Source organism: Schistocerca gregaria, chromosome 2 (assembly GCF_023897955.1).
Source record: "Schistocerca gregaria isolate iqSchGreg1 chromosome 2, iqSchGreg1.2, whole genome shotgun sequence".
In the NCBI taxonomy this organism is placed as follows: Eukaryota; Metazoa; Arthropoda; class Insecta; order Orthoptera; family Acrididae; genus Schistocerca; species Schistocerca gregaria.
This window is the reverse complement of record NC_064921.1, coordinates 610,833,275-610,855,908: the sequence shown is the minus strand read 5'-3', so window position 1 is coordinate 610,855,908 and position 22,634 is coordinate 610,833,275. Positions and strand designations below refer to the sequence as shown.

General features: G+C 41.1%; 1 protein-coding gene across 1 annotated transcript in view; it reads left to right on the top strand.

Annotated features, from left to right (window-relative positions):
* Positions 1-237: 237 nt before the first annotated feature.
* The window catches only part of LOC126334588 (arrestin domain-containing protein 3-like), a 164,404-nt gene continuing 142,007 nt past the window's right edge, over positions 238-22,634 (top strand). Inside the window, exon 1 of the mRNA XM_049996979.1 lies at positions 238-811. Coding sequence (XP_049852936.1) covers positions 700-811 — 112 coding nt within the window. The 5' untranslated portion in view covers positions 238-699. The remainder of the gene's footprint in view (positions 812-22,634) is intronic.

The following is a 22,634-nucleotide window of genomic DNA, read 5'->3' as shown; positions in this document are numbered from 1 at the left end:
GTATCTCTTGTAGTGTTTTTACCCATCTTACCCTGATTAAGGTGTTTGTGTCATCTTCAGACTGAATACTTTTGTGGCAGTGCATGTTTAACGTCAGATCGTGTCAAAATCAAAAAGAGAATTGGCCTTGTGTCACATTCATATGGTTATGACGTGTCAAATATTGTCAAACGATAAAAAAATTAAAATAAAAAAATTAAAAAAAAAACGCTTCGGTAACTGACGCTGTTACCACTCTTGTTAGTTTTTATTGTTCTTGAAATGTGATGTGGCATGTGGATGCTGACTCCAGCTGCTGTCCTTTTATTGAAAAGCAAGGTAGTCTGAGGAATAACTAAAACTGTTGACAGCAGTGACACGCACGACTTAAAATCATTACGCTCAAATATTGCTAACAGTCATCTCTCTAAATCAACGCGATGCTCACTTTAGTTAGTTACGCAAACTCTGGCAGCCACGCTACTCAATGTTTCTGGCAGCAATGGTTGCGAATACTGCCGCACAGAATTCAGTACAGACTGTTTTGACGCGTCTGTCGCGTGACGCAATATTGCACACACATGAATCGGCCTTCAGCGGCGACTCACTCACAGACATCCAGAAATTTGTGTGGCTGCTCTACTACGCGGCCTTTAGAGCATCTCTTTACTCTTGTGCGAAGGCTGTCTGCGTCAGCTGTTCATACGCGAACAACAGAAAATGGTCCGACAAATTCGAATATATCTCGACAATCCTGTAGCGACGTATTACGGAGGCGATACCGTAACGGGGAAAGTAGTTGTCAAAACAGACGAAGAGGAAAAAATTCGCTGTAAGTAGTAAGAAGTAATTTTTTTGCGATATGCTTATATTTAATTGGTAACACAGTAAGGACTTGTTTATCAGTGATGTTCATTTCACATCGTAAATTACCTACAGGAAGGCTACATAGATAGTAGGAAAATATTAACCGCACAGAAAACAAGATTTTGAAAAGCAGTTGACGCTATCATCTTGAGTCTAGTTAGTAGTTATGACAGGTGGCGTCGTTCTCCCGGGTAATGGGAGGATAGATTTAGATAACCAATGAGAGGTGAGAAAAGAGACGACGTATTTTGGGCGCCGAAATTCAAATAATTAGGTGTTTTTGCCAAGTCATTTTAAGTCCTTTTATAGCAGGTGGCATTGTTTTCCAGGCTAATGAAAGGATAGATTTAGGTAACCAACGACAGGTGAGAAAAGAGGCGACGCATTTTGAACGCCAAAATTCATATAATTCTGTGATTTTGCCATGTCATTTATTAATTTAAACCTTTGCTACCCAGCTTCGACAAACTCTTTTTCCGAACTGTTTGCCATGAAAGTTGTGGTAACACTATAGTCTGTACCGTAATTCGCTGTCTAGCGCGGTTGAAAATTGGCTGTTAGTTCGTAAAACCAATGTATGTTACGTTATGACAAACACCTCGGCTACATTTATGGAGCAGTTACAAAAGTTATTCAGTCAACAGTAAGTGGTCAAAAATTACATACATGTCACATTACTTTGAGCTATCATATGACAAATTTATTTCTCTCGTTACGGCACTTATCTTTGTGACTTCAACATAGCGCGCATTTCTGCCTGTTGCCAAATTCGCCCTTTCTATCCACGGTTTTTCAATGAAGTGCGTCACGATTTGATAACATTAATCTTTGTATGGAACCAATCAAAACCATTTATGAAACATCATTCAGTAATACTGTAGACTTTAAACTGCAATACTGTTTGCAATATGCTTCTATGTTTTTCTTATCTCACGCTTTGTTCCACTACATAAGTTAATTCACATCGTAATTAGAAATAGGCCAACAATAAATACAGAACTGTTCCATATTCTGGATTGTGCATTCTCATCGTCTGCTTTTGTTGCCCAGAGGGAAGGGCTAACGACACCAAATTATGACTGATAATATAAGAAAAAGACTACAACGTTGCTCTTGATATTGGATTATTGTGTCAGATAGAACTTCCAACTGATCGCTTTAACTACCCCATACTTGCTGTTTGACAACATCTTTAGCTAAAACAAAAATTACGCTTGATACCAGAAGCATGTTACATACTTATTATTCCAGCATTGCAATGAAAGTTTTTTATTACTGAGAGAGGTTGTGAAATAGTTGATACTTAACAGCTGGGCAGATCAACACAGTGGTTGTGACAAGGCATCATGTGAAATGTTACTACATGCCTTCTCTGACAACTACCTAGAATAGATGGTTTAGAATCTCACTTATAATGATAATGTATTAGATGTAATGGAAACAAATAGATCTGATCTCTTTGAGGATGTCCACATTAGAACTGGTATCGATGATGAGGTAATTGTAGCAACAATGATCACTAAAGTATGAAAGCTAACTAAAACAAGTAGAAAGATGTATGTATTCAGTAAATTAGATAAAGAAGCAGTAATGTCACATCTGAATGACAGAATCCTGTAGAGGAACGATATTGACAAGTTTAAAAGAATGGTTGACCTTGTTATGAATAGATATGTACCCAATATAACATTTCTTAATGGGAGGGACCTCCATGGTATATAGTCACTGTAAAGAAACAGACACTACTGCATAACAGGTGTAAAATAAAGAAGAGCACTATAGGTAGATATCTGGAATGAAACACATTTGACTGTCAAGAAAGCAATGCCTAAAGCACGCAGTGACTACTGTAGCAGAATGTTGTTTTAAGTTTTCCACAAAAACTGAAGAAATCCTGGTCATATGTAAAGACTATTAGCGGCACCAAAGTATGCATCCAGTCACTCATTGACGAGTCAGAAACTGAAATTGAGAGCATTAAAGCAAAAGCAGTAATGCTCAACTCTGTTTACATGTGTGCCCTTACAAAGCAAAACCGAGGAGTGTTGCCCCATTGTAATTCTTGTACCACTGAAAAGATGAGTGAAATAGATATCAGTGTCAGTGGTGTTGACAAATAGCTGAAATTGATATAATTGAACAGAGCTCCTGGGTCCATTGGGATCCCTATCATATTCTACACTGTATTTGAAGCTGACTTAGCCCTCCTTGAACTATAATCTACAGCAGATGCCTCCAGTAGTTAAAAGAAAGCACAGGTTACACTCATTACAAGAAGGGCTGCAGAAGTAAACCTCAAAATTATCATCAGTATCCTTGACATCCTAATGTAGAATATTAGAACATTTTCTGAACTCAGACATAAATATGTATCACAAATGGACTATCAGTCTGAAGTCAACCAACATGAATTTAAAAACATAGCTCATGTGACATGCATCTTGCAATTTTCTCACATGACACATTGGAAGCCATGGATCAAGGCAGTCAGGTAGATGCAACATTTCTAAAATACCCAAAAGCATTTGAGTCAGTATGACATTAATGCTTATTATCAAAAGCAAGTGAATTTTGTGACTGCATTGAGGATTTCTTGATAGGGAGGATGCAGCAGGTTATGGTTGGATGGAGTCATCAACAAATGTAGAGGAAATTTCTGCTGTGCCCCAGGGAAGTGTGTTGGGATCCTTGCTATTCATACTGTATATTAACGACCTCATGGGCACTACTAATAGTAACCTCAGGTTTTTTGCAAACAATGCAATTATCTATAATGAAGTATTGTCTAAAAGAAACTCCACAAATATTCAGTCAGATTGTGGTAAGGCCTCAAAGCTTGCACAGCATGGCATATTGCTAGAAATGTTCAGAAATGTAAAATTGTGCACTTCACAAAAGGAAACATGTAGTATCGTACAACTATAATATCAGTGAGTCACAGCTGGAATCAGTCAACTCATACAAATACCTGAGTGTAACACTTTGTAGAGATACGAAATGGAATGCTCACATAGGCTCAGTTGTAGATCAAGCGGATAGTAGACTTTGGTTTATTGGGAGAATACTGGGGAAATGCAGTCAGCCTGCAAAAGAGGCTGCATACAAGACACATATGCAACCTATACTAGAAGACTGCTCAAGCATGTTGGATCTGTATGGTAGGGAGGTTAGATGGAGTGGGTGGGGGGCAGCAGAAAAGAGGAGATGTAAAAAGACTGTGAGTGCTGAAGTAGGAATAGGGAAGGGGATACGTGGACGTAGGACAATGACTAACAAAGGTTAGGAGGGTTATGAGAACATAGGATATACTGCAGGGGGAGTTCCGACCTGCCCAGTTCAGAAAAGCTGGTGTTGGTAGGAGGGATCCAGATGGCACATGCTGTGGTTCAAATGGCTCTGAGCACTATGGGACTTAACATCTGAGGTCATCAGTCCCCTAGACTTAGAACTACTTAAACTTAACTAACCTAAGGAGATCACACACACCCATGCCCGAGGCAGGATTCAAACCTGCGACCGTAGCAGCAGGCATGGTTCCGGACTGGAGCGCCTAGAACCGCATGGCCACAACGGCCGGCTGCACAGGCTGTGAAGCAGTCTTTAAAATGAAGTGTTTTGTGTTTGTCACCACAAGGAGTCATCAAAAGAGTTCTGAGGTCGCCAAAATATGTTTTTAGTCAACAGTTTTTCACCAATAAAACATTATGACAAACTGCCTCTGTATAATGGGCACTTCACACCTTTACACACATACCCAATTTGGTACTTCAGTGACTAAAAAGTACTAAAAAGAGTCTTAACATTCATGAAAAAACTTACTATGACTGCAAAAAGTTATGTAAAATTGGAAAGACTACAAATTCAGGAAAATATTTCTAACAACATTTTTACTTTTTTAAGACAAAGATCATAAGCCAGGAATATCAATGAATTATGGTCAATGAGCAAAGTATTGAGAAAAAATGTGAAGCAAACAATTTTGTGTTAACCTTATATCATGCGTACTTATTTATTTGTTGTTTACCTTCGACAATGTATACAAATGTGTCAAAGTATATAAAAAATGTCAAAACCTTACAGACCTATAGAATTCATTTTATATAAGCAGCACACCCAGGTGTAAAATTGAAAAGAAGGGAACTCACAGAAAAATGTTCCTGTCAGAGCACAACAATGACACCGACAGAAAAGTGGGAAAGCAGGCTCCATCAATCCTCATTGCGCCATCCTCACCAAAAATTTTGCACTGTTTTGTGCTGAAAGAGAATAGCAGAGAGACACTGATGGTGGAAGAGAGAGGAGAAACAGTGCCAGTGGGAAAGAAAGAGAGAGGAGGCAGTGATAGTGGGAGAGAGAAAGTGGCAGTGAAAGAGGAAAAGTGTTGGATGAAAACAATAGTACAGTGGTAAACAAAGAGGAAACAAGAATGTTCAGTGAAAGACAGTGGCAGAAAAAGAGAAAGAGAGATGGATGGAGATAGAAGCAGAGGGGACAAATGAGAGAGGAGACCATAGAAAAACAGAAAATACAGGTGATTGGAGACCAAAGATAGGTTTGGGGGGCTCTAGACTCTCCCAGATCAGCAAACATCAACGCATGGATATAGGGGAGGGCACATTTTGGACCAAAGTTTTAAACACATGGGTATAGGGAAAAAGTAGTTGGACCTTCTAGAATTTTTGAGGTGCTGTAGTATTGTGGAGACAGTGGCAATGGGAAAGAAAGACAAAAGGAGACAGTGTAAGTGAGGGAGAAGACAGTGGCAGTTGGATACACTTTAAGTCAGTGGGAGAAAAAAGAGGCAGTGGGAGGTGGACAGTGGCAGTGAGAAGGAGATGCTGAGTGTGAAGGCTTAACTGCAAAGAGAGACTGGGTAAAATGGTTTAGAATGTTCTGTGTTAAAAGAGTGGAAATATATTTGCAAGACGAGGAACGCAACCATGCACATCCATCTAGTTGATGTGCAGTGTCCACAAATGTGACAGAACAGAGACATTATAATTTTCAATCTTCTGCTCTTTTTCTACTTTTTATAAACATAAAACCGTACAAACACCAATCCAAAATTGTGCCAACATTGGGTATATTGTCACAAGTATTTATGTACAACAATTCATTCCTTCGGTTTCTGTTATAATATTTGACAAATCAGTTATTATATTGACAAAAAGGCTAGAATGCAGATTCACTTAATATTGTGATAACAAGTAGATCTTTCAGCATAAAGATAGTCTTATTATCTTAATCAGAAATATCACCTCCTACATAAGGAAATAGGAGGAGCGAATTCACAGTGCAAGTAGTATCAGCCATTCTCCCTGCAGAATCAATACCACAGTTATTCACTATGCTCCATTTGTAATATTACAATATTATGAAGTTTTTCAGTTGCTTCTGGAAATTAGCTAATTGATGCTTACAGAATCAAGTTGCCATTTTGTTTCCTTCTCTATTCCTCTTACAGACAGTATGTTTAATACTGAAGTTGTGATGAAGCAAGCCGGGATTTCTTTACTTCCTCTCCTGCGTTGCCATCTGCCTCCTTAAATTTATTTTATTTTCATTTTTGCCTAATCACCATTAAAATACATGAGTATAATCTGCATTTCCATAAAAGAGAAAGGCTGGCCCTTAGGCTTAAAGAAAATAGCACCAGGTCTAATTTTGTGCTTGTGTGTATGTAATTAATTTACCAACTTATTTTGACCGTTCCTAGTTAATACTTGTATTATAGGGTGAAACAAGTAATTGTTTTGTGACTTAAATTCTATTGTTGACATACAGACAAATGTAAATTCTGTAATAATTATAAACATTTGGAAGAAAAAGTACTAGAAATCTTTAAGTATTTATTTGGCTCTATTTGAAAACTTGTTGGCAAAGCCAGCCCTTACTTAACTCCAAAACAATTACCAGATTTGTCAAAAGCATTGTTTGTATAACTATATCTGTTAATATCAGTATTAAAAAAAATAATTTGGCCTAACCTTTGTGACAGAATGAACTATTAAAAAGGAGGAATTTTTGGACGTATTCAGTTAACTGAATGATTTATGTGTTAATTGTAATTTCTGTAATTTAAACACTGTACAATGTATAGTTTCAGTGCCTATTATTGTGAGGATATATAAAGGCCCTATTTTTGGTCCCAAGTCAGTCAGTCCACAGCCCAGTTTCAGAGGGGAATTATGTACTGTTTCAAGTAACAACAATGCATCAACTTAACTGTGGAATTAGTGTAACACAAATAGACCATGTGTTAAAACAATGACAGTGTCTGTTCATTTTTTTTGGAGAAATAGTATCACACATACCTTATTATTTTGCAAGAACTGTGAACTGTGTGGTTACATATCTATGCTCATAGATGTTCAACAGCAAAATATTGTAGCAATATGCTGATGTTTGCCTGCAAGCTATTAATGAGGCTTATCATTTATCAATAGTGAACTGGCCATATAACTGTGTAATATTGGGGGATTGTGAACAGTGAAAGTAAAGAACTGTGAAATGTAACTGTGCAACTGTTGGCTACATCATTTACTGTAGTCAGTGTTAAACTATCACCCCCAACCTCCCCCCTCCATTTTCAGCCAGTATAACAATGTAGTACATCGACACTGACGACTATCAACGAAGAAAAGAAAAGGCAGGGGAATATCACAAAGTACTTGAACATACAAAATATGCACTTATGAACCTATCATGAGACTGTATGCTACCTGGTGGTATTGCAGGTACATGATGCAATTAGAAAAGAAGTATATAAGCAGAGCAGAGATGAATGAGGAAGTATTCTAGCAATGGTAGCAGCTGCAAGTCCTCAATCAAAGCCAAAGCAGTGTGGAGTCTCATAATAAATTAAACAAATCAAATACCTCATGAACATGAAATTACTACACTCACCGACAACAATTTCACAAGAGGTTGAAAATATTTTCAACACTTACTGTGAAAGTATTGTAAAGCAGAACCATACCCACACCCAATAGACAAAACAAAATAAAAACTTTCATAAACATCTGTGTTTTTCTGCAAAACTACAGCTGATTAAATTATATTAATCACAAAGAGCCTTAAAAGCAAACTATCATCTGGAATTGATGACATTCCAGATTTGATCTTAAAGAACTGCATAACTAAAATAGCGGTACCTCTCTCTAATGTGTACAGCTCATTGTTGGTGACAGGTTCATTTCCTGATTGCATGAAAGTGGCCAGAGTTATCCCAATTTTTAAGAAAGGTAAGAAAAATAACATGGAATGCTATAGACCTGTATCATTATTATTGATGTTTATCAAACTTCTGGAGAGACTTATCTATCAAAAATTAATAAACTTTCTTGAAAAGAACCAAATCCTCTCAGTTTCCCAGCATAGCTCCAGGAAAAATAAATCCAACAACTGGTATATATGAGTATATACACTCTGCCATAGATGCTCTTGACAAAAAACAAAAAGTAATTGTAATTTTCCAAGATTTGTCAGAAACATTTGACATCATAGACCACAATAATCTACTTGACAAATGGCAGTTATGTGGCATCAAAGGAGTGGTTTAGATCATATATCTCTAACAGGTAACAGAAAGTATCTGTAGTTAATATATTATCGTTATCACTTATTAAATCTCTTAACTAATTTCCAAACTACCATGGATACTAAGTGTGTGAGCTGCAGTAGGAAAGTTAGTTCAGGGGTTTTGTGCAGCTGTTGTGACAGGTGGTTTCATTGGGAAAATTGTAGAGCCATGGGAATTGGGGAAGCAAACGAGACTCTTCCATTCTCTTGCAGGGTTTGCTCAAGAGATAGGATTATAGCTGAACAGGAGGAGAAAATTAGAGCCCTTCAGGCTGATTTGGACAGAGCGAGGGAGGAACTTAAGAGGTTAAGGGGGGAGGAGGGCAAACAGCGGTGGGAAGTGTTAGCTGGGAACAGGGGCCACAGAAAGAGGACAGTGTCTGACAGTTTCCCAATTGGCACAACCAATAGATTTGCCTTGCTACCACAGAACAACTTAAAGTGGGAAACACACATCAACTTAAAGTGGGAAACACACATTAACAAAATGAACCAAGTGTGCTACAGCTTACGTATCCTCACATATTGCACAAGTGCTGAGATTGTCCACATTGCTTGCTGCATGCAATTTCATCATGTAATGCAGTATTGTATCATATTCTGGGGAGACTCCACACATAGCAAAGAGAGCTGTGAGTATAATGAACAGGGCAAAGCCAAATGACAGCTGTAGACCTTTCTTCCAAAGTTCTCTTATTCTTCCTCTTGGCAATCTCTACATATTAAAAACATGTAAATTTATAAAAAGTAATATTACTAAATTCAACAAAAATGTGAATGTTCATGATCATGGCACAAGGCAAAAAACAAAACTCTATATTCAAAATATGTGTACCTCCCCCTTCAAGAACTCAGCATTTAGGCAAGGCATCCATCTATACAACAGTCTTCACAAGAAATAAGGGACATGAAGTATCGGCCTTTGTTCAAAAAGACTCTGAAAACCTCTCTGCTTAATAAATAAATAAATAGTAAATAGTTTATTTGTCCATAATAATTGAAGAGTCGTTGTCATAGTCAGTTTACAAACATAAGGACATTAAAAAAGGTTTAGAGGTAAAGATAGATTACAGACAGTAACATTAAAAATCCTTGATGGAGTACAAACATTTTTCAATTAACAGTTGCTTTAATTTTGCCTTAAATATGTTTCCATTAAACAATTTTATAATATTTGGCAATGTGTTATAAAAATGTCTTCCAGTAGGAAATGAACTATGATCTGTGACAGAACCGACTGCGGACCTTTGGTGCAGAGCCGGGTGGAGGGTCTGAATCAGAGGCTCAGACGGTTTTGAGACCGTATTGGCTGCAGATTCCTTGACTTGCGCCATAGGGTGGTGGGGTTTCGGGTTCCGCTGAATAGGTCAGGAGTTCACTACATTCAGCTGGCGGCTACACGGGTAGCGGAGGCTATGTGGCGTGGACTGGGCGGTTTTTTAGGTTAGAAGGCCTCGGGAAAGTGCGGGATGGGCTGTAATGTCAAAGGATGCTTGGCAATTACAGGACATGCTTGGATCAAGGAACAGTCGGAATTATAGTTGTAAATTGTTGTAGTCGCGCTGGAAAAGTCCCTGAGCTTCAAGCGCTAATAGAAAGCACAGAAGCTGATATCGTTATAGGTACAGAAAGCTGGCTAAAGCCTGAAATAAGTTCTGCAGAAATTTTTACGAAGTCTCAGACGGTGTTCAGGAAAGATAGATTAGGCAGAATTTGTGGTGGAGTGTTTGTGTCTGTCAGTAGTGGTTTATCTTGTAGTGAAGTCGAAGTAGATACTCCGTGCGAATTGGTGTGGGTGGAGGTTATACTTAACAGCCGAATTAAGTTAATAATTGGCTCCTTCTACCAACCCCCAAACTCCGATGATACAGTTGCGGAACAGTTCAGAGAAAGTTTGAGTCTCGTAACAAATAAATACCCCACTCATACGGTTATGGTTGGTGGGGACTTCAACCTACCCTCGGTATGTTGGCAAAAATATTTGTTCAAAACCGGTGGTAGGCAGAAAACGTCTTCCGAGATTGTCCTAAATGCATTCTCCGAAAATTATTTTGAGCAGTTAGTCCACGAACCCACGCGAATTGTAAATGGTTGCGAAAACACACTTGACCTCTTGGCCACAAACAATCCAGAGGTGATAGAGAGCATCATGACTGATACAGGGATTAGTGATCACAAGGTCATTGTAGCTAGGCTCAATACCATTTCTTCCAAATCCATCAGAAACAAACGCAAAATAATTTTATTTAAAAAAGCGGATAAAGTGCCACTAGAAGCCTTCCTAAAAGACAATTTCCATTCCTTCCGAACTGACTATGCGAATGTAGACGAGATGTGGCTCAAATTCAAAGATATAGTAGCAACAGCAATTGAGATATTCATACCTCATAAATTGGTAAGAGATGGAACAGATCCCCCCTGGTACACAAAAAAGGTCCGAACACTGTTGCAGAGGCAACGGAAAAAGCATGCGAAGTTCAGAAGAACGCGAAATCCCGAAGATGGGCTAAAATTTACAGACGCGCGAAATTTGGCACGTACTTCGATGCGAGATGCCTTTAATAGGTTCCACAACGAAACATTGTCTCGAAATTTGGTAGAAAATCCGAAGAAATTCTGGTCGTATGTAAAGTACACAAGCGGCAAGACGCAGTCAATACCTTCGCTGCGCAGTGCCGATGGTACTGTTATCGACGACTGTGCCGCTAAAGCGGAGTTATTGAATGCAGTTTTCCGAAATTCCTTCACCAGGGAAGACGAATGGAATATTCCAGACTTTGAAACACGAACATCTGCTAGCATGAGTTTCTTAGAAGTAGATACCTTAGGGGTTGCGAAGCAACTCAAATCGCTTGATACGGGCAAGTCTTCAGGTCCAGATTGTATACCGATTAGGTTCCTTTCAGATTACGCTGATACTATAGCTCCCTACTTAGCACTCATATACAACCGCTCGCTCACCGATAGATCTGTACCTACAGATTGGAAAATTGCGCAGGTCGCACCAGTGTTCAAGAAGGGTAGTAGGAGTAATCCATTTAACTACAGACCTATATCATTGACGTCGGTTTGCAGTAGGGTTTTGGAGCATATACTGTATTCAAACATTATGAATCACCTCGAAGGGAACGATCTATTGACACGTAATGAGCATGGCTTCAGAAAACATTGCTCTTGTGCAACGCAGCTAGCTCTTTATTCGCACGAAGTAATGGCCGCTATCGACAGGGGATCTCAAGTTGATTCCGTAATTCTAGATTTCCGGAAAGCTTTTGACACCGTTCCTCACAAGCGACTTCTAATCAAGCTGCGGAGCTATGGGGTATCGTCTCAGTTGTGCGACTGGATTCGTGATTTCCTGTCAGGAAGGTCGCAGTTCGTAGTAATAGACGGCAAATCATCGAGTAAAACTGAAGTGATATCAGGTGTTACCCAGGGAAGCGTCCTGGGACCTCTACTGTTCCTGATCTATATAAATGACCTGGGTGACAATCTGAGCAGTTCTCTTAGACTGTTCGCAGATGATGCTGTAATTTACCGTCTAGTAAGGTCATCCGAAGACCAGTATCAGCTGCAAAGCGATTTAGAAAAGATTGCTGTATGGTGTGTCAGGTGGCAGTTGACGCTAAATAACGAAAAGTGTGAGATGATCCACATGAGTTCCAAAAGAAATCCATTGGAATTCGATTACTCGATAAATAGTACAATTCTCAAGGCTGTCAATTCAACTAAGTACCTGGGTGTTAAAATTACGAACAACTTCAGTTGGAAGGACCACATAGATAATATTGTCGGGAAGGCGAGCCAAAGGCTGCATTTCATTGGCAGGACACTTAGAAGATGCAACAAGTCCACTAAAGAGACAGCTTACACTACACTCGTTCGTCCTCTGTTAGAATATTGCTGCGCGGTGTGGGATCCTTACCAGGTGGGATTGACGGAGGACATCGAAAGGGTGCAAAAAGGGCAGCTCGTTTTGTATTATCGCGTTATAGGGGAGAGAGTGTCGCAGATATGATACACGAGTTGGGATGGAAGTCATTACAGCATAGACGTTTTTCGTCGCGGCGAGACCTTTTTACGAAATTTCAGTCACCAACTTTCTCTTCCGAATGCGAAAATATTTTGTTGAGCCCAACCTACATAGGTAGGAATGATCATCAAAATAAAATAAGAGAAATCAGAGCTCGAACAGAAAGGTTTAGGTGTCCGTTTTTCCCGCTCGCTGTTCGGGAGTGGAATAGTAGAGAGATAGTATGATTGTGGTTCGATGAACCCTCTGCCAAGCACTTAAATGTGAATTGCAGAGTAGTCATGTAGATGTAGATGTCATGTAGATGTAGATTACTGAATTTTATGGCAATCCTCTCTTTTTCTTGTATTATAATTATAGATGTCACTATTGATTAAACTATACTCCATATTTTCTTTTACAAACAGTATAGTTCTGAGAACATACAATGAATATACCTGTGGTGCCTCTGGCATGAAGCTCCATGTCTTTGGAGCTGATGTTCTTTGACTTTATTTTGCTTTACTTTGTCTATGTCTCGCAGTGCTCTGTGTTTGACAGCCACTTGTTTATTCACTTTTTTCAGTGTTAAAATACATGTTCATTTGACTGCAAGTGTGTGTTATTATGGATCTATGCCACTTAATACCCACAGTGGTGACCCCGACATCATTATTGTGTGTTCAGAAATTATTTTGTGCTTCATTTCATCATTAACGGACTTCATGTGATGGTCCACATTGTCCTCGGAACAATGGATCTACCAGTGTCCTTTAATGCCAGTGCCTTGCACTTAACTGTACTGGTGTTTTTACTAGTGTTCCTTATGTACACTTGGTTAAAAATGAACAATTACATGGCCACAGCCATGCTGGCAGCCACTTAATCATTACTGGCTCACCATGGCCACTGTCGAATGCTACTATGCAGCAATACCTGCTGCACAGACAGTGCACGCTGCTTAGTGAACAGTAATCAAATAAAGGACATTGTGTTTCACCCCTCAGATAAGCAGTCGCCTTCGGGTTGGTTTGATGTGCCGACAAAATTCAAGAACTGTTATTTGAATGTTCATGCACATGGGGCTGCACATTCTTATATGCCTGACATTATTTCACTCCCCCCTTCCCGTCCCCCCCCCCCCTCCACCTCCCCCCTGCCCTCTGTCTCGGCGACACCAATCACCTCAACTGCACCAGTTTCCATGATCATTGCTCCATGGTCACACCACAACCGCTTTATGCCCGCTCCCATAATGGCACCATCTATTTCATCCATGCCGGTTTCTGGAACAGCCCTTCCTTCATTGCATTGTGACCGCCTTCCACCTGTTGTTGCAACAGCACCGGCTGTTACACCCGCGACACGTCCGCCTCCAGGCCTGCAGTTGGGACACATCGTACTGATGGTTGCACAGGCTCCCTCCACACCATGTGCTGCTTGCATCTGCTCCCCCACACAAACCTTGAGCGACACATCATCCACCACTACTGCACTCCCAGCATTGGGGGCTTGCTACACCACTCACAAGGATCTTCACCTCTCAGTGCTCATCGTGTGGTACCGGGCAGATATCCACCAAATCACCCCTGTCGAGCACCTCGATGACTGCACTCCTTTGCAAATTTTGCGGTGCCTCCATGAATTAATTGACAACTAAGCTCTACCAGACGCCATGCTGTGGACCTTGTGGATGGTCAAGCTTCCATTGGACCTAAAACTTCGCCTACTTTCTCTCATAGTGGATACTTTCAATGTTCTTCTATGTGTGGCCAATCAGGCCTATGCAATCATTCATCACTGGCATCGCCTGTCACAGACAACATCACCTTCACCTTCAGTTGGCATGCCTGCACCTTCAGTTCTGCATCCTACCGGTAGGGGCCAGCTTGTGCACCTCAGCAGCTCAGCAGCCTGCCAGGAGATGCCTCCTGGTGGCCTTCAGCAGGTACTGCCTGCAGCATCCAAACAGCAGCCAACCTCTCCCGAGCAATAGCCTGAGTGGTCTCAGGCAATGACCCAGTCTGCTGCATCCCCCACCTACTCTGCACCACCTCGCCTCGAAGCTTACCTACTATGCTGGTACCATGCATCCTATGGGGATGCCGTTCGGAACTGTTGTGCACCTTGTGCATACCCAAACGATTCTGGCGGGCACATTTAGGCATCACATCCCGCCACGATCGTCGACAGTGCCTACCTTCCGACGCCACCACTTGTTTCAGTGGCACAGTGCCTTTACATCATGGACCTGTCATTGGGCAAGCGCTTTCTCATCAACATTGGCGCTGATGTCAGCATTATACTGGCCAAGCTAGTGGGCAACACACTTTCTCCTGCTAACCTCACTTTGATAGCCGCAAATCACTCTCCTATCACGATCCTTGGCTCCATTAAGATGTTACTTCACCTATCGCCAGTTGCGACCTTTCCTTTGAACTTCCATGACGTTAACATGGATGGGCTTGTAATCAGGTTGGACTTTCTACACTATTATGAACTTTCACCAGAGCTGCAGGCCGCAACTCTCTGCCGCGCGTCTGGTTCTGCTGTTCTGTGCTTGAACGAGTTCAGCATGGCTCCACTCTCTGCCTCGTTGGCTACGCTTTCCACATGTGCATCTCTGCACATCTCTCTGACTTGGTGGATGTCTGCATGCAGATCGATAGGCTCCGGACGCAAAATGAGAAGTTGGGCTCTACACCCATAATGAGGATTTACGCACCCACATTGCTGCTGCCTCTGCTGAATTGATTCATGCACAGAGTACTATTTGCAATCTGTCTGCAGAGCCGTTTCTTCCAGAACCATTTACTGCTTCTACTGCACGTTCATTCTGTATCGCTCCTGGGTTGAGCTTACCTTCTCCTTCTGCCGGTTCCATGCCGTCTCAGTTGCATCTACAGAACACTCATGTTCCCACTCCACGGGTTCTCTTGCACCACATGGCTGCTGTGCCACACCCTTCATCGTCATTTGCCGCCATCACCCCACCCACGTAACTCCGGCCCGGCACAGATGCACATGTGCTCGATTTGTCGAATACCGCATTGCTTGGCTGCCATGCCACGCCCTCAGTTGTTGTCTGCCGCTGACACACCACCCACACCATTCCAGCCCAGCAAAGTCAGTGAACCACCATCACTTGTGCTCCCCCTCCCACCTCCCCCCGCCTGCCTCCCTTCGTGGGTATCAGCAATCAGCAACAGAATTCATCACAGAATCCGCACTACAGATGGCCCACCTGCACATCATAAATCTTGACGTCTTAATGCTTGCAGATTGCTGCAGGTGAAAGAAATTATTCAGGATTTGTCGGCTTCAGGCATGCATGCTCTGACCATTGGACAGCAACTGGACTTACCTATCCACCTTGAGCCTAAGAAGGACAGCTTGCTATGCATGTGTGGAGACTACAGGTCCCTTAACGCTAGGACAATAATTGATAACTGTCCCAGTCCCTGTATCCAGGATTTCACTCAGTCAGTTCTCCTCTGTCTTAGACTGTTCGAAGGTATACCACCAAATTCCCATGCACCCACCAAGTATTCCGCAGATGTCCATCATCGCACTCTTCAGCCTATTTGAATACTGTTACATGCCTTGCGTCTTGAAAAACGCTCCACACATGTGGAAACATTTCATTGATTCAATTTTGCTACCTCTGCCTTTGCTTTTGCCTATTTGGATGACATCCTGATCTTTTCCTCATTTGCCAAGGAACGCAAATTTCATCTTCATGCAATTCATGTGGCCTTCACGGCCAATTGTGTGGTTATCAAATGGTTCAAATGGCTCTGAGCACTATGGGACTTAACATCTGAGGTCATCAGTCCCCTAGAACTTAGAACTACTTAAACCTAACTAACCTAAGGACATCACACACATCCATGCCCAAGGCAGGATTCGAACCTGCGACCGTAGCAGTCGCGCGGTTCCAGACTGCAGTGCCTAGAACCACGTGGCAACCGCGGTCGGCTGTGTGGTTATCAGCCATGACAAATTTAAACTCTGTTCTACATTAGTTACATTCCTTCACCATACGGTCTTGGCTGACAGCCTCCGACCAACAGAGTCTCATGTCGAAACTATTCTCGCACTGCCTCTTCCTGAGGATTACACTCAACTGCAGCATTTTCTGGGTATGGTAAACTTTTATCGACGCCATATCCCCCAGGCTGCCTCCATCCAGTCGACCCTTACTTTTGCCCTCTCAGGTGAAAATACCATGGGAAAGTGAAAGCTGGACTGGACTAAGCCCATGCTCAATGCTTTCGACAATCTGAAATTGGCCATCGCGAAAGCAACCACTCTGGCCTACCCTGACCACAAGGCCCATTACCAACGCTAGTGAGACAGCTGTGGGTGTTGTCTTACAACAGCACACTGCGGACTCCATGCAGTCGCTCTGTTTCTGTTTGAAAAACTAACCAGGAGACAGTGTGAATGGTTGGCCGTTGAATGTGAGCTTCTTGCAGTTTATGAGGCAGTCAAACACTTCAGGAGTGATGTGGAAGGGTGTCCTTTCACCATCTACTCGCACCATAAATCTCTCATTGATGCAATACGCAACATGGTGAAGGATCTCCCGCTGCGCCACTTCCAGCACGTGGACTTTATTTGCCAACATTCTTTGGATGCTTGTTACATCCATGGTGCAGAAAATGTTGTAGCTGACTATCTATCTCATTTCTCAGTGATCTCCACACCCTTGAACTTGGATGAACTCATGCAACTTCAGACTGAAGATGCAGACACACAACGACTGCTTTCAGACGATGACTCTTCATTCACAGTCAGACCTCTTACCCTGCATGGGTCATCAACCCTGTCCTCTGTGACATTTCTACTGGTTGCCCCCACCCCTTTATGCAGTCCGCCCTTTGGCATGGGATCTTCGATGCTTTACAACCTGGCCCACCCAGAACGCAGGCAATTACAAGACTAGTCACTGAAAGTTTCAGCATGACTGCCGCTCCTGGACACACGCTTGTGTTTCTTGCCAATGTAGTAAAGTGGGTAAACGTGCACAGCTCCTTTAGGACAGTTCAACGTCCCCAAGGGCCACCTGCAGTACGTGCACATTGACGTGGTCAGTTCTCTTCCCCCTTCCAAGGGGTACAAATATATTTTGTCTATGAGCGACCACATAACCCATTTGGTTGAGGCAGTTCCTCTGGTAAACATTACAGCAGAGACTATAGCTCACACTTTCTTATTGGCATGGGTGGGGAGATTTGGCTGCCCCCTTTCACTTACTACGGACCAGAAATGACAATTGGAGTCCACAATTTTTGCTCCACTGTGTGATCTGTGCAGAACAGCAAAATTCCACACAATGGCCTATCATCTGCAGGTGAACAGCCTGTTTGAGCAAAAGGAACAGAATTCTAAAAGCTGCAGTCATGTGCCATGATGGGCTTTGTTCTAGGGCACTTCCTTGGGTCTTACTCGGCATCCGCTCCGCCCACAAGGAGGACCTGATTGCTTAGCTGGCGGAGGTATATGGAGAACCTCCCATCCTGTCAGGTGAATTCGTAGAGGGCACACCCCTGACCAACACAATCAACCTTCCAGCCCTTGTAGAATGAGTGCGTGCGCACATCATCCACCTTCCCGCACCACTGCCTCACATTCATTCAGTGCCACCAGTGTTTGTACACAAAGACCTGGTATCATGCGAATTCATCATGCTATGAGATGACTCTGTACAGGTGGCCCTGCAACCACCATAATCTGGTCCACACTGTGTCTTATGCTGCGGAGTTAATACTTTCATGATACTACTCAATGGACAACTGAATATGGTTTCAGTTCACTGATTTTTGTATTCGCCTGGTTCAGCATTAAAATAAATGTTCACTTGACAGCAAAAGTGAGTTATTATGGGTCTGTGCCACATAATACCCACACACTGTTAGTATATTATACTTAATGAAATATTCTCTACAGGACTGATGCTTACTAATGTTAGCTATTATCCTAATTGCTCTTTTCTGAGCTCTAAAAGCCCTATCCATATATACCGTTGGTACCCCACCCCACATCTTGATACCATATTGCAGATGGGAGTGTATAATTCCAAAACAGATTTGTATTAAAACAGGTTGCGCTATTCTGCTAGAAAGGCATTATAGCAGGGAGGTGTTACAGGAGATTTTTTGAGACATGTAGCTGATGTGCTCCTTCCATGTAATATGTTCATGTACTATAATACCCAGGAATTTAATGTTTATCAATTGTTTCAACTGATAGCTCTGGTTCTTTATCCAATTGTCTTGATTTATAATTTAGCAGAAACACCATCAAGATTGTCTTGTCCTTATTTAGTGTCCATTTGTTTTTGGTGAGATATTCTGTGACAAGGCTAGTGTTCTCTGCATTATTTTGCACTGCTAACTGTTTTGTAGAGCCCAACTTATGAAGGAGGTATCATCAGCATAATTTACTAGGTTTAAATTTTGTGGAATTATTATATCACTGATGTACAAAATAAACAAACAAGGCCTGATAAGGCTTCTCTGAGGGACTCCAGAGTTAAGAATTTTATAAGATGATTTTGCTATTTGCGTATGTCTCCCAGCTGTATAATACAGCTTTACACATTGTCTCCTGTCACCAAAGTAGGATCTTAACAAATCTAATGCTACTCTTCTGACTCCATAAGTTTCTAATTTATGTAGAAGGACAGAATGATTTACAGAGTCAAAAGCCTTGGATAGGTCTAAAAAGGTGCCAATAACTTTGATTCCATCATCAAGTTTATTCAGTACCACTTGCAAAAATGTAGCTACAGCTGTTATTGTAGACCAGCCCTTCCTAAACCACGCTGACAGTTTTTTAATAGATTGTACTTACAAAAAAATGATTAAAGTTGATTAAGAAGTAGCCTTTCCAACAGCTTACTAAGTATTGATGTGAATGAAATAGGCCTATAATTTTGTATGTCTGTAGTTATTCCCTTTTTATGCACCGGTCTTACTTCAGTGACTTTCAAGAGATCAGGAAATGACCGCTGCCTGAAAAAGCTGTTTATTACATATTTTAGTTTCTTTATTAATTCATTACTGCATTCTTTCAGAAATTTCACTGAGATGTCATCCCAGCCACAGGATGTATTTGCCTTTAATTTGTAAATGGTTTTCCCAGCCACAGGATGTATTTGCCTTTAATTTGTAAATGGTTTTCAGGATTTCCAGTTCTGTAACACACCTCAGGAAGAATGAATTACTAACATTACTGGGATTTAGCATCTGTGGTGGGTCGATCACATCCTCCCTACTCATCTTACTAAACTTGTCTATGAATCTCTCACATACTTCCTTTGGGTCACTCAGCAATTTTTCATGGTCAGTTATTATTATGTTATTGCACACTACATTGCCACTCCCTCCTCTTTCCTTATTTACTATACTCCACATTGTTTTGGCAACATTACTAGATTTCCTCATCTGTTCAGCATACATGTGCACTTTTAATGTCTTAAGTGCTTCTTTGTAGGTTTTCTACAGGCTTTGTAGATGCCTGGAACTGTCAGTTTTCTTTAATATTTTGACCACTGGGGACACTTGGTTAAGACAATGGGTTAATGTTGTATAAAATTTGTCCCACTTTTCATTAATATCTTCTATTTCATATAGGTCTACCTGATGCCAATTTATGTGTGCCAGGGTTTCCTTTAATGTATGATAGTCAAGCTTTCTTTTATAGGTTGCTTTTGCACAGTTTTGGCCCATATGTGTGAACAGAAATATGAAATCAATTGCAGGAATGGATTTTTTACAAGAAGTAAACATTAATGTAAAATATGTGTAAAATAGTTTTGTGTTTATACCATCTAAAAATATACTAACCAGGCATGTGTTTTGTATATGTGTGAGAAAGAAATGGAACTAGAATAATTAATAACTATGTAAAATTCTGTTTGTACATTCCCATCATATCACATCATGTCTTCAAACCATCATATCATGCTATGAATTGTCCAATATCAATCGTATGTTTGCCATCACCCTGTGCATGTCTTGTACAAAAATGATTCAAAGGACAGATATACAAATGGAGAAATCCAGTGACATAAATGACTTTGACAAAGGACAGACTGTTATGTCTGGAACATGGGAATGAGCTTTCGGAAATGACAAAGTTGGTTCAGTGTTCAGAAGTTATTGCCATTAGCATCTCTGGAAAGTGGTTGAAGGACTGGGGAACCATGAGTATGTGACAGTGTACTGGACACCCGTACCTTATCACAGAATGTGAAGTCAGGTGCTTGGCAGCTCTGGAAAGTAGGATAGGTGGTGATCTGTGGAAGATCTGATGACAAAGGCACAAGTGTTTTGGATTACATCATTCAGCATATGTTGTTGAACAGGAACTTTGCAGCAAATGACCCCAAAATGTCCTCATGTTAACCCAATTCCATCATCAGTTGTGATCAGAGTGGGCATGGCATCATAGAGATTGGACTACAGATGAATAGAAACCTGTTCAGACGAATCATGTTTCTTGTTACACCATACTGATTATTGTTTCAGGATATGTCATAATCCAGTCAAATGGCGCTATTCCAAACACCCACTAAACAACAGGTGCAGGCCTGAGGGGCATTATTATGCTATGGGGAACAGTTACTTGGACTTCTGTGGGGTCCATGGTAGTAATCAAAGGCAATATGACAGCTGTGGACTTTGGGGACATAGTTATGGACCACCTACATCCACTCATGCTTGATGTCTTTGCTGACAATGATGACATCTTCTGGCAGGATAAATGTCCACATCATAATGTCACAATTATGCCACAGTGGATTGAGGTGCATGATAGCGAACTCACCTGAATGTGTTGTGCACAAAATTCACTGAAACTGATTTCTCTGAAATGCCACAGGAATGCTAGGAGGTGTCAGCAAGACTTATCAAAACCATGTCAGGCAGAATTGCTGTCGCACAGAATCACTGATTTATTACATTCCAAAGATGGACCAACATGCTGTTAAGCAGCTGATCATAATGGCTCAAATGGTTCAAATGGCTCTGAGCATTATGGGACTCAACTGCTGTGGTCATCAGTCCCCTAGAACTTAGAACTACTTAAACCTAACTAACCTAAGGACAACACACACATCCATGCCCGAGGCAGAATTCGAACCTGCGACGGTAGCAGTCGCACGGTTCCGGACTGCGCGCCTAGAACCGCGAGACCACCACGGCCGGCTGATCATAATGTTTTGGCTCATCAGTGTAAGTTGCAAAGGTTACAGCACATCACTTCATCTGATGTCTAGATGCCAATCTCAGTCTCACTGACAGGAAACGAGTAAAGATCTTGGACTATTCTTATGATGTTCATGCCAGTTTATTTGCTTGTCACTCTCCATGATTTTATTGACTCACTTTTTACAGATTTTCATTTCTGTAAGACCAACCACTATTTTATGAATTAGAGGAAGGGGGAAGAAAGGAAAAGGGATTTGTGGGAAATCATGACTCCCAGCCACACAGGGCATTGTGGTATTGCAATAGCAAAAATTTAAAATTTGTGCTGGACTAGGAATTAAACCTGGATGCTCCACTTTTCTAGAATGGTTGTCTTAACTGTCTGGATTCAGTCACAGATAGCAGGTTTGTTTAATAATCATTTCTGAAGTGTACTAGTTCAAAAGAAAAGTCGAAGCAGCATCTTGAAAATGCAACACACATAAAATTCAGTCTTATGGACCTGTCATCCACTTCTCCTTCAGAAATTAATGAAATGATATATTCTTTCAAAAATAAAAGCTCATCTGGATTTGTGGTGAATTCAATAGAGTACAAAAGACTTGTTCCCATATAATAACTGGAGTCTTTTCTGAAATACGTAATGCATCACTAACTCAGGGTGTTTCTTTCCAGAAGATTTAAATATGCCACAGTTAAACTTCTCTACAGGATTTTCCAAGTCTATTCATTCAAATTAATACAGGAAAAACATCAAAACAAATATATTTAGTTATTGCACATATGGTTCCTGATGGCAGTTTCTGGTGCTAAGGACAATTTACACAGAAGGCAGTTTATTATTCTAATTATAGTAATGGAATTCATAGGAACTGCTCAAATGCATGACCATTTGCCGGTGTGCATCAGTACACCACAGGACATTGTCATGTACATTTGAAGATTGCTGGCATGTCCACAATGGTATGGGCAGCAAT